This window comes from Pristiophorus japonicus, chromosome 2 (genome assembly GCF_044704955.1).
Source record: "Pristiophorus japonicus isolate sPriJap1 chromosome 2, sPriJap1.hap1, whole genome shotgun sequence".
NCBI classification, from domain to species: Eukaryota; Metazoa; Chordata; class Chondrichthyes; family Pristiophoridae; genus Pristiophorus; species Pristiophorus japonicus.
The window spans coordinates 151,015,829-151,028,544 of record NC_091978.1 but is presented as its reverse complement, the minus strand read 5'-3'; the positions used below and the strand labels follow the sequence as shown (position 1 = coordinate 151,028,544).

At 43.5% G+C, this 12,716-nt stretch overlaps 1 protein-coding gene across 1 annotated transcript in view; it reads right to left on the bottom strand.

Moving 5' to 3' along the window:
* LOC139228968 (cyclic nucleotide-binding domain-containing protein 2-like) overlaps positions 1-12,716 on the bottom strand; it is a 326,735-nt gene that overhangs the window by 149,719 nt on the left and 164,300 nt on the right. The window contains exons 12-13 of the mRNA XM_070860580.1: positions 11,529-11,606; positions 5,159-5,163 (exon numbers count right to left, since the gene is read on the bottom strand). Coding sequence (XP_070716681.1) covers positions 5,159-5,163; positions 11,529-11,606 — 83 coding nt within the window. The remainder of the gene's footprint in view (positions 1-5,158; positions 5,164-11,528; positions 11,607-12,716) is intronic.

Sequence of the window (12,716 nt, the reverse complement as noted above, 5' to 3'; positions counted from 1 at the left end):
TCCTCAACCATCCTTTCAGACAGTGAGTTCCAGACCCCCACTACCCTCTGGGTGAAAAAAGTTCTCCTCAACTCCCCTCTAATCCTTCTGCAAATTACTTTAAATCTATTGACCTCTCTGCTAAGGGAAATAGGTCCTTCCTATCCACTCTATTTAGGCCCCTCATAATTATATACATCTCAATTAAGTCTCCCCTCAGCCTCCTCTGTTCCAAAGAAAAGAACCCCAGCCTATCTAGTCTTTCTTCATAACTAAAATTCTCCAGTCCTGGCAACATCCTCGTAAATCTCCTCTGAACCCTCTCTAGTGCAATCACATCTTTCCTGTAATGTGGTGACCAGAAATGCACACAGTACTCTAGCTGTGGCCTAATTCGTGTTTTATACAGTTGAAGCATAACTTCCCTGCTCTTATATTCTCTGCTTCGGCTAATAAAGGAAAGTATCCCCTATGCCTTATTGACCATCTTATATCCCAGTCCTGCTACCTTCAGGGATCTGTGGACATGCACTCCAAGATCCCTCTGTTCCTTTACACGTCTCAATATCCTACCATTTATTGTGTATTCCCTTGCCTTGTTAGCCCTCCCCAAATGCATTACCTCACACGCCTGTGGATTGAATTCCATTTGCCATTTTTCTGGCCAGCTGACAAGTCCATTGCTATCTTCCTGCAGTCTACAGCTTTTTCCTCTCTATCAACCACACGGCCAATTTTTGTATCATCTGCAAACTTCTTAATCGTACTCCATACATTCAAGTCTAAATCATTGGGCTCAATTTTGCCCAAGCCTGTTTTCTGGCATATTCTGCTAGAGTTACGCTCGTTTTTCTCCGCCAGACATGCGGCAGAAATATTTTGCCATAGTTTCCCCGATGTATAATTCAAATTTGGCGCCCTGCAGCGTTTCCAGTCGACTTGAGGGTGGAGCCCACTGCTGAAAAAACGATGCTGCACCTGCTGCGCATTCGCGACAAAAAAAAGTGAAGTTTTTGACGTTACTTCAATGGACGCGCATGCGCAGTACAGCTCCGGGTTGGCAATCGGCCATCTTTAAAGAGCCAGTTGTGTGTGTAAGAAGGAGTGCTGTGTGAGAGCATTGGAAAAATCGGATCTGCAACAATACAAGATGCAACGCAGTGCAAGGACCAAGAATTTCTTACAGGATGAAGTGGAAGCACTAGTTACAGTGATTGAGACCAGATGGCAGGAGCTGGACATCAGCAGAGGTTACATAAAAGCTCCACCCAAAGAAATGAAGAAACGCTGGAACCAAGTTGCAAAAGATTATTGTGCAATGGTGACCACCACGAGATCTGGAGGCCAGTGTCAATTAGTTAGTTTAAGTAATATTTTCATTTATTCAATGGAATTGCAATTGTAAATGTGACCAGCTGTATATGTCCCACCCAACAGAAAGACACCCTCTCTAAAAAGTTACATTTTCATCTTTGCAGAGGATGGTGGCACATTATAAAAGGGAAAGAACGCGAAAGTGCTGACACCCTGGCCTGTGAGGGAACACCACACGGGCAGTGGAGGATAATAGGAGCCAGCCACTGCAGGGAGCAGCACGAGCAGGTAAGAGAGGGCGACAAAGGAGAACAGGGCGACTACATTCGACATCACAGGAATGTAGGGAAGTGATTGGTTGGTGAGTTTTTCTCTCTCTTTTCTTGCTTTAAATTAAGGGCCTGAGATTAGGGGCCGGGATTCATAACTAAAAATTAAATCTAATTAATTAAATACATTAGAGGTGGCAGGACAGGCGGTGTGTTTCTGCTGCTGGATGTGGGAGCTGGTTGACCCCATTGAGGCCCATCACAACCACATCTGCAGCAAGTGTCTGCAGCTCGAGGAAGCTGCAGCTCTGTGCTGATGAGCTGGAGCCCGAGCTGCAGACACATTAGGGAGGGGGAGAGTTAACTGGCGCCATGTTCCAGGAGGTCGTCACACCCCTTAGATTAATTAATTCAAATTTGATCCGTGATCAGGGACAGGAGGGTGTGACTACAAGTGAGGCAGGTATGGGTACTCAGGAGGTAGTGATGGAGGAGCCTTGGCCCTTGCTATTGTCCAACAGGTTTGAAGCTCTTACTCCCTGTGTGGACGAGAGCAGGGATGGCAGGGAGGATGAGCAAACTGACCACATCATCGTGGTACAGGCGACCATTCAAGAGGGGGGAGTAAAAAGAAACATTGTAGTGGTAGGGGACAGTAACATTAGGGGGATAGATACTGTTCTCTGCAGCCGAAAGTGTGAGTCCCGAAGGCTGTGTTGCCTGCCCGGTGCCAAGGTTAGAAACATCTCCTCAGGACTGGAGAGGAACTTGGAGTGGGAGGGGAAAGATTTAGTTGTCGTGGTCCACATGGGTACCAACAACATAGATAGGACAAAGAAAGAGGTTCTGCTGAGAGAGTATGAGCAGCTGGGGGCCAAATTAAAAAGCAGAACCACAAAGGTAATAATCTCTGGATTACTACCCAAGCAACAAGAAAATTTGCATAGGGTAAATAAGATCAGAGAGTTAGCCATGTGGCTCAAAGATGGGTGTGGGAGAAGTGGGTTTTGGTTTGTGGGACATTGCACCAGTACTGGGGTAAGAGGGAGCTGTTCCGTTCGGACGGACTCCACTTAGACCGTGCTGGGACTAGTGTCCTGGCGAATCAAATAACTAGGGCTGTAGAGAGAGCTTTAAACCAATTAGTGGGGGGGAGGGTTCAGGTGAGCGAAAATTTAAAAAGTCAAAGAATAAGGAGAAGGCAATAGAGCAGAGTAGCACTGGGAGAAATAAAAACCAGAGCGTGCCAGGAAGGGACAGAATGTATAAACATACAGATGATTCAGAAAGTGGGGTCAAAGCAGGAAAAAATGGTGAAAAAACAAATTTAAAAGCTCTTTATCTAAATGCACATAGCATTCATAAGAAAATAGATGAGTTGAAGGCACAAATGGATACAAATGTGTATGATCTGATTGCCATCACAGAGTTGTGGTTGCAAGGTGACCAGGACTGGGAACTAAATATCCTGGGGTATTTGACAATTTGGAAGGACAGACAGAAAGGAAAAGGGGGTGGAATAGCACTGTTAATAAAGGATGCGATTAGTGCGTTAGTGAGAAACGATATTGGCTCAGAGGATCAAGATGTTGAATCAGTTTGGGTGGAGATAAGGAATAATAAGGGGAAAAATCGCTGGTGGACGTAGTCTATAGGACTCCTAACAGTAGCTACACTGTTGGACGGAGTATAATTCAAGAAATAATGGAGGATTGTAATAAAGGAATGTCAATAATCATGGGCGATTTTAACCTTCATATTGATTGGACAAAGCAAATTGGCCAGGGAAGCCTTGAGGAAGAGTTCATAGAGTCTATCCGGGATAGTTTCCTTGAACAGTACGTTGCGGAATCAACCAGGGAGCAGGCTATCTTAGATCTAGTAATGTGTAATGAGACAGGATTAGTAAATGATCTGGAATAAAAGATTCTCTAGGAATGAGTGACCATAACATGGTTGAATTTCAAATTCAGTTGGAGGGTGAGAAAGTTGGTTCTCAAATTAGGGTCCGAGCTTAAATAAAGGTGACTACAAAGGTATGAAGGCAGAGTTGGCTAAAGTGGACTGGGAAAATAGATTACAGTATGAGCTGTGGCAGACATTTAAGGAGATATTTCAGAACTCACAACAAAAATATATCCCAATGAGAAGGAAAGACTGTAAGAGAAGGGATAACCACCTGTGGCTAACTAAGGAAATAAGGGATGGTATCAAATTGAAAACAAAGGCATACAATGTGGCCAAGACGAGTGGGAGGCCAGAGGATTGGGACATTTTTAAAAGCCAGCAAAGAACGACTAAAAAAATGATAAAGAGAGGGAAGATAGATTATGAAAGTAAACAAAATATAAAAACAGATAGTAAGAGTTTCTACAGGTACAAAAAAAGGAAAAGAGTGGCTAAAGTAAATGTTGGTCCTCTAGAGGATAAGACTGGGGAATTAATAATGGAGAACAGGGAAATGGCAGAGACATTGAACAAATATTTTATATCGGTCTTCATGGTAGAAGACACTAAAAACATCCCAATAGTGGATAACCATGGGGCTGCGGGGAGGGAGGAACTCAATACAATCCCTATCACTAATGAAGTAGTACTCGGTAAAATAATGGGTCTAAAGGCGGACAAGTCCCCTGGACATGATGGCTTACATCCGAGGGTCTTAAGAGAAGTGGCTGCAGAGATAGTGGATGCATTGGTTGTAATCTACCAAAATTTCCTGGATTCTGGGCGGTCCCAGCAGATTGGAAAACCGCAAATGTAACGCTCATATTTAAAAAGGAAGCAGACAAAAAGCAGGAAACTGTAGGCCAGTTAGCCTAACATCTACCATTGGAAATAGCTGGAGTCCATTATTAAGGAAGCAGTAGCGGGACATTTGAAAAGCATAATTCAATCAAATAGAGTCAGCATGGCTTTACGAAAATGAAATGTGTTTGACAAATTTGCTGGAGTTCTTTGAGGATGTAATGAGCAGGGTGGATCAGGGGAACTAGTGGATGTGGTGTATTTGGTTTTCCAGAAGGCATTCAATAAGGTGCCACTTAGGAGGTTACTGCACAAGATAAAAGTTCACGGAGTTGGGAGTAATATATTAGCATGGATAGAGGATTGGCTAACTAACAGAAAACAGAGAGTCGGGATAAATAGGTAATTTTCCGGTTGACAAACAGTGACTACTGGGGGTGCCGCAGGGATCTGTGCTGGGTCCTCAACTGTTTACAATCTATATTAATGATTTAGATGAAGGGACCGAGTGTAATGTAGGCAAGTTGCTGCTGGGTGATGTGTAATGAGATAGGATTAATTAGCAATCTTGTTGTGCGAGACTCCTTGGGAAAGAGTGACCATAACATGGTAGAATTCTTTTATTAGGATGGAGAGTGACACAGTTAATTCAGAAACGAGGGTCCTGAACTTAAGAAAAGGTAACTTCAATGGTTTGAGGCGTCAATTGGCTAGAATAGACTAGCAAATGATTCTTAAAGGGCTGACGGTGGATAGGCAATGGCAAACATTTAAAGATCACATGGATGAACTTCAGCAATTGTACATCCCTGTCTGGAGTAAAAATAAAACAGGGAAGGTGGCTCAACCGTGGCTAACAAGGGAAATTAAGGATAGTGTTAAATCCAAGGAAGAGGCATATAAATTGGCCAGAAAAAGCAGCAAACCTGAGGACTGGGAGAAATTTAGAATTCCGCAGAGGAGGACAAATTAAGAGGGGGAAAATAGAGTATGAGAAGAAGCATGGTGGGAACCTAATAATTGACTGCAAAAGCTTCTATAGATATGTGAAGAGAAAAAGATTAGTGAAGACAAGCTTAGGTCTCTTGCAGTCAGATTCAGGTGAATTTATAGTGGGGAACAAAGAAATGGCAGACCAATTGAACATATACTTTGGTTCTGTCTTCACGAAGGAAGGCACAAATAACCTTCCGGAAGTACTACGGGACCGAGGGTCTAGTGAGAAGGAGGAACTGAAGGATATCCTTATTAGGCAGGAAATTGTGTTAGGGAAATTGATGGGATTGAAGGCCAATAAATCCCCAGGGCCTGATAGTCTGCATCCCAGAGTACTTAAAGTAGTGGCCCTCGAAATAGTGGATGCATTGGTGATCATTTTCCAACAGTCTATCGACTCTGGATCAGTTCCTATGGACTGGAGGGTAGCTAATGCAACACCACTTTTTAAAAAGGAGGGAGAGAGAAAGCCGGTAATTATAGACCAGTTAGCCTGACATCAGTAGTGGGGAAAATGTTGGAATCAATAATTAAGGATGAAATAGCAGCGCATTTGGAAAGCAGTGACAGGATCAGTCGAAGTCAGCATGGATTTATGAAAGGGAAAATCATGCTTGACAAATCATCTGGAATTTGTTGAAGATGTAACTACTAGAGTGGACAAGGGAGAACCAGTGGATGTGGTGTATTTGGACTTTCAAAAGGCTTTTGACAAAATCCTACACAAGAGGGTGTGCAAAATCAAAGCACATGGTATTGGGGGTAATATACTGACGTGCATAGAGAACTGGTTGGCAGACAGGAAACAGAGAGTCGGGACAAACGGTCATTTTCAGAATGGCAGGCAGTGACAAGTGGAGTGCCGCAGGGCTCAGTGCTGGGACCCCAGCTCTTTACAATATACATCAATGATTTGGATGAAGGAATTGAGTGTAATATCTCCAGGTTTGCAGATGACACTAAGCTGGGTGGCGGTGTGAGCTGTGAGGCGGATGCTAAGAGGCTGCAGGGTGACTTGGACAGGCTAGGCGAGTGGGCAAATGCATGGAAGATGCAGTATAATGTGGATTAAATGTGAGGTTATCCACTTTGGGGGCAAAAACACGAAGACAGAATATTATCTGAGTGGCGGCAGATCAGGAAAAGGGGAAGTGCAACGAGACCTGGGTGTCATGGTTCATCAGTCATTGAAAGTTGGCATGCAGGTACGGCAGGCGGTGAAGAAGACAAATGGCATGTTGGCCTTCATAGCTAGAGGATTTGAGTATAGGAGCAGGGAGGTCTTACTGCAGTTGTACAGGGCCTTGGTGAGGCCTCAGCTGGAATATTGTGTTCAGTTTTGGTCTCCTAATCTGAGGAAGGACATTCTTGCTATTGAGGGTGTGCAGCAAAGGTTCACCAGACTAATTCCCGGGATGGCAGGACTGACATATGAGGAGAGACTGGATCAACTGGGCCTTTATACATTGGAGTTTAGAAGGATGAGAGGGGATCTCATAGAAACATATAAGATTCTGACGGGACCGGACAGGTTAGATGCGGGTAGATTGTTCCCGATGTTGGGGAAGTCCAGAACCAGGGGACACAGTCTTAGGATAAGGGGTAGGCCATTTAGGACTGAGATGAGGAGAAACTTCTTCACTCAGAGAGTTGTTAACCTGTGGAATTCCCTGCTGCAGAGAGTTGTTGATGCCAGTTCATTGGATATATTCAAGAGGGAGTTAGATATGGCCCTTACAGCTAATAGGATCATGGGGTATGGAGACAAAGCAGGAAAGGGGTACTGAGGGAATGATCAGCCATGATCTTATTGAATGGTGGTGCAGACTCGAAGGGCCGAATGGCCTACTCCTGCACCTATTTTCTATGTTTCTATGTTTCTATGATACAAAAATGGGTAGGAAAGCAAATTGTGAGGAGAACACAAAAAATTTGCAAAAGGATATAGACAGGCTAATTGAGTGGGCAACAATTTGGCAGATGGAGTACAATGTTGGAAAATGTGAGGTCATCCACTTTGGCAGAAAAAATAGAAAAACAAATAATAATTTAAATGGAGAAAAATTGCAAAGTGCTGCAATAAAGAGGGCCCTTGTACAAAAAAGTTAGTACACCGGTACAGCCAGTAATCAGGAAGGCAAATGTAATGTTGGCCTTTATTGCAAGAGGGATGGAGTATAAAAGCAGAGAAGTCCTGCTACAACTGAACAATTGGTAAGGCCACACCTTGTGTACTGCATACAGTTTTGGTCTCTGCATTTAAGGAAGGATATATTTGCATTGGAGGCTGTTCAGAGAAGGTTCACTAGGTTGATTCCGGAGATGAGTAAGTTGATTATGAAGATAGATTGAGTAGGTTGGGCCTATACTCATTGGCGATCAGAAGAATGAGACGTGATCTTTTTGAAACATATAAGATAATGAGGAGGCTCGACAAGGTGAATGCAGGGAGAATATTTCCACTCATCGGGGAAACTAAAGCTAGGGACATAGGGCCCAAATTTCCCCAGCTGCCTAGAGCGGCGTAGTTAGGGATGGCACGCCGACTTTTGGGACAAAAAAAGCATCAAAAATGTACCTGTTAATTTGGCCGCTCCCTCATCGTCCGGATCCATCGGCGTTGTACTGCAGAGCCTGTGGCGCTGTCAAAAAACGCCGCAAATGACCCAGAAATGGCCCTAAGATACATACCATGAAAATCAAGGGACCTAGTACTGAGTCCTGTGGAAACCCACTAGAAACAGCCTTCCAGGCACAAAATCAGCCGTCGATCATTACATTATATTATTTACCCTATAAAATTATGGTTGTCTGGAAAAGACTCTCGAAAAAGCTCTTGAAGTTGTACCATTTAGCTCCTTCAAAGAGCAGATGGTTAAATAATTGCTTGGGTTAGTTAAACACTGACATTATCAAATACTGGGAGCAAGGTGAGAGTAATTGCCTGTAAAAGTAATATAACAAGGTTGAATTGAAAGAAGAAAGACAAGGGCTAGAAATTCTAAGCGCTAACTTTTGAAAAGTAGAAAAGTCGCGCCAGGCTCCAATGATTCTCTCTTGCTGGGAAATTCAGCTTTCGCGCTCCAAGAGCGAAGTGGAATGCTAAGTCAAGCGCTAACCACTTCTCTTAGGACGCTAAAGTCCGATAGCGGGGCGGTAGCAGCAAAGCACTGAACAATGTGGAGTGCATTGTGAACGCATCAGTGGCTGCTTCCCTCGCTTAAATAGAATGGCCAATGATGGTGCACAACCTATTTCTTGGCATTTTTGCAATGCAAGGCAACCTGTGCAACTGCCATTCCAGCCCCATCACTCTCACAAAGTGGAGGGCTTGGACATATTGCAGCCATGAAACATCGAAAGCTTTGAGCAGGCCCCAGACTGGTGCAAATAATAAATGTTGGCCAACCTGAAAACCATTCCCTTTAATTAGCGCTCCAAAGTGGCATGCCAAGTTGACAACGCCTCCTCTTCCTGTCATTGTTCAGCCCGGCAAAACAGCAGTGGGGATGGGAGACAATTTCACAGCCGGGCAGTAACGGGGCACTTCGCACTTTATGATATTACGATCTGTGAGGCACTAGAGGCTCAGGCATTAAGAGTTAGCGCCAGCACTAAACCAGCACTGAAGTTCATGGGCATCGCTGAATTCGCCATGCTCGATCGCTAACTTCTTAATGCTCCATTAGCGCCCTCCCAAGGCACTAATGGGAGGTGCTAAGCAGCCGAATTTCTCCCCCTTGCAGTTATATATCTTTCATGATCTCAGGTTGTCCCAAAGCACTTTACAACCAAGAAATACTTTTGAACTGAAGTCACTGTTGTAATGTAGCAAATGCAGCAGTTAATTTGCACACAGCTAGGTCCCACAAACAGCAATGAGATAACGACCAAATAATCTGTTTTTTAATGTTCGTTGAAAGATAAATATTGGCCAGGACACCAGCAGAAATCCTTCTTCAAATAGTGCCATGGGACCTTTTACATCTACCTGAGAGGGAAGACTTGGTCTCGGTTTAACATCCCATTCGAACGATGGTACTTCCAACAATGCAGCATATCTTCAATAGTGCACTGAAGTGTCAGCCAAGATGATGCCCTCAACTGTCTGGAGTGCGCCGTGAATACACATTCCTGTGACTTAAAGCTGAGAATGCTACCACTGAGCCAAGACTGACATCTAACAGTGGAGATGTGAATTTTCTGCTTCTTTGCTTGATTATCTTGGGATCAGGGAGTATTTGTTCAGGAGATTAGATGGGTTGGGTAGAGTCCATCATATGGTAAATTGTACTTGGTCTGTGGAAGGACTGCATTTGACGGGCCAAAGGATCCTTTCTCATATCCTTGTTTAAGTTTTTAATTCGTACCCTCACTTCTGCCATAACTCTGATCAGTTAATTCAGCATAAGCCAGGAATTGAAACTGAGTGCTGCTGGGTCTGTATTGTTCAGTACCACACTGTGCAACAAATGTATAACTGAAGTATCGAGGGGTCCCCAGCAGGTAGTTTTTCATTGTTCATAAGCCAGAAGCTAAGACATGCTTACAACAACACTGTAATTTCAATCAGCACACAGATCAATAGATGAAAGTGAAGAATTCGGGACTTAACCTCTGATACTTATATGGACTTGAAATTATACTGTGAAATTATTAGCATGCAAATGCTTTTGTATCAAATTCTTTGTCACTTATTTTCAGGTGGGGATTAATCCATTTAAAATAAACAGATTAACAAGTTGGTTATTATAGCAGGCAATGGGATTTCATATTAATACATGTATTTGTAATTTAAATATTCATATTATAGTGCAACATAAAGACTTTGATATATACACAGAATCCCTATGACAACTGCAATCATCCCTCTTTCTTGTCCATTGGATTTCTCACTGGGGGTGACAAGTGACATCCAATACATCCATTTTTATATGGGCAGTCATATTTAAACAATATTTTAATAATGGAAATATGTGATCCAACTTATTTTCTGTCACTTGACGCATAGCAACGTTGGACACCAGAGCCGGGGAGGGTGTGGAATTAACATTTTAAAATGCAGAAAAGGATTAATTAAATAGCACTGGATTTTAAAATAATTAATATGTTTACTGGCAGCTCGGAGGCGTCCAGCATGCTACGTTTGCGACAGGCCATCTGCGAAAAATTTGAACCCCATGACTAGCGAACCTGTTGGCAGAGTATGGGGAGCCCACCAGAAATATTTAAATATCCCCAAGGCCAGAAGATTGGCCGAAGTCATGGCTACATCTCGGTGGTGGTGGATATCCCACTACATTGCATAAATGGAATATCTGGGCCACTACCAACGGGGAAGGTTTCCTCGATTCTCTATTTCTATCAATATCATAAGCATTTTGGCCCTGAAGTTAGGCTGTGGGATAATAGCAGATCAATGTTCAACATATTCATCTGACATTCCTCTCTGCTACTTTAACAGGAGCACTAAGCCCTTTATCTTAAATGGGATAACATCTCCACGAATACAGTGAAGAGAGGATATTCAGGTGAATACTTTAAGCATTTACACATCAGCATCCCATGGTAATTCATGCATGCTTTTACAAAGTTTCTATAAAGAGTGTTCAGAGGAAATTTCCCTCACTCCACCTCTCCAAACTAAAGTCACTAAAAGTTCCTTTTCCTCATATTTACAATGTGAGGGTCACAGCAGTGACATCTGATGATACCTCTTATTTCTGTTGGGACAATTCTAATTAGAAGTATTTCCTGCACTGCCTTGAAGGCATGTTACGTGCAGGTAAGACATAAATTGAGTACATTGAGTATTCCAAGATGTAATTGATACAAATAAAAAATAATTACAATTTTAGATTAGTAGCTGAATCACATCCTGGCCCTAATTTAAATATAGTTATGATGTCAATGCTTTTGCCTATATTAATATGAGGCATCAGAAATTAAATAATTGTCTTCAGGTGGGTGTAGATTTGTAGGCTGATGCAAATTATCCCAAAGGAATTACTAAGAAACAAATGTTTATAGTGAAATAGTGCTGTGCAATGGAAAATGTTTTAAAAATTGATCAAGAATTTCTTTTTAACACATCTATAATAAAAATTCTTTTAGTTAGTGCTTTCAAAAATTTACCCCATGCTCTTTGTACCTTCATTAACTGATCGCTGTTCTTGTCTTTCTTTGGTAAATACTTTTTAGAACTCAATTTTCCTCCCGTACTTCTGGATTTTCTTGTTTGCTGAGTTGTTGTAGCTTCCTGTGCATCCATAAGTGCAAAGCCTTGGGAGGTAGAAGGTCCTAGGAAGAAATTACATTATTTTATATTATTGGTATATGGGATTTTAAATGATTATCAACAAAATTCATAAAATGATAAGTAATTGCAAAGAAGGAGGTTATTCAGTCCATCACAATAGACCTGGGGCTAACTTTTCAACTGGAGCAGTCTACTGTCATCCCATTTCCCTTGCCCCGTAACCTTTCATATTCATCCCTTTCTTATACTTATCTATTCCCTTTTAAATGCTGTTTAAACACATTGGGGCCGAAATTGCCCTCCGCCCCAAACAGGGCACACATATTGTTTTGTAAGTGTTCTGTCAGCCCCAATACATGGGGCGGATAATCCGGTGAAATTCAGGACTTTATATTTTTTTCTGGTTGGAGAGGTGCTGCAGTCATCAGCAGGGCAGAAGTGCGGGCGGGTCGAAACGGCCTTCGCTCCAAGTCGTCAGCGCTGTGGTGATGATGTCAGAGTGACGCAGATGTGCCGCATCACACTGACGGGTCAAAACGTCCCTTCCTGTCAGTTAAAGGGGAGGGCCGCTGCGAACTCTGCAGCCACTTTAGTGGCGAACACAGGGCCACCAGGGAGGGTTTTGGCTGGGCCAAGAGGGGCTGCCTGTTGGCCCAGCCGAACCCGTGAGCATAACTGTCGGCTGACCTGGCAGTCGGCCGACAATGTAAAATAACATGGAGTCGCCGGGAGCATGACCCCCCCTTTAAGGGCAGATGCGCCACCCAGCCACAGACAGCTTCCCGCCGGGGAAAGCTGTCAGTGGCACTGACCGGCGGGGCAATTCCACGCGGGGATCGGAAAGCGGGTCGGCACTGGTCGGTAAGGGGTCAGCGCGTTCCTGATGCGGCAGGAAAACAGGCAGTGCGGTAACCCGTTCCCGCCGCTTCCGGCCCAGGGAAAATTTCGGTCGAGACGGCCCATCTGTCTGCCCTCGGTTGGTAAGGCCTCTCTGCTCCATTCCTGCCTCTAAGGAGCTTATGGAGGGGGGCAATTTCAGCCCCTCTGTGCCTCAATCGCCACTTGTGGTGAAGCATTCCAGATTCTAATAACCTCTATGTGAAAACATTTCTGTAACTTCCCCTTTCATTCTCTTAATGATAATTCCATGT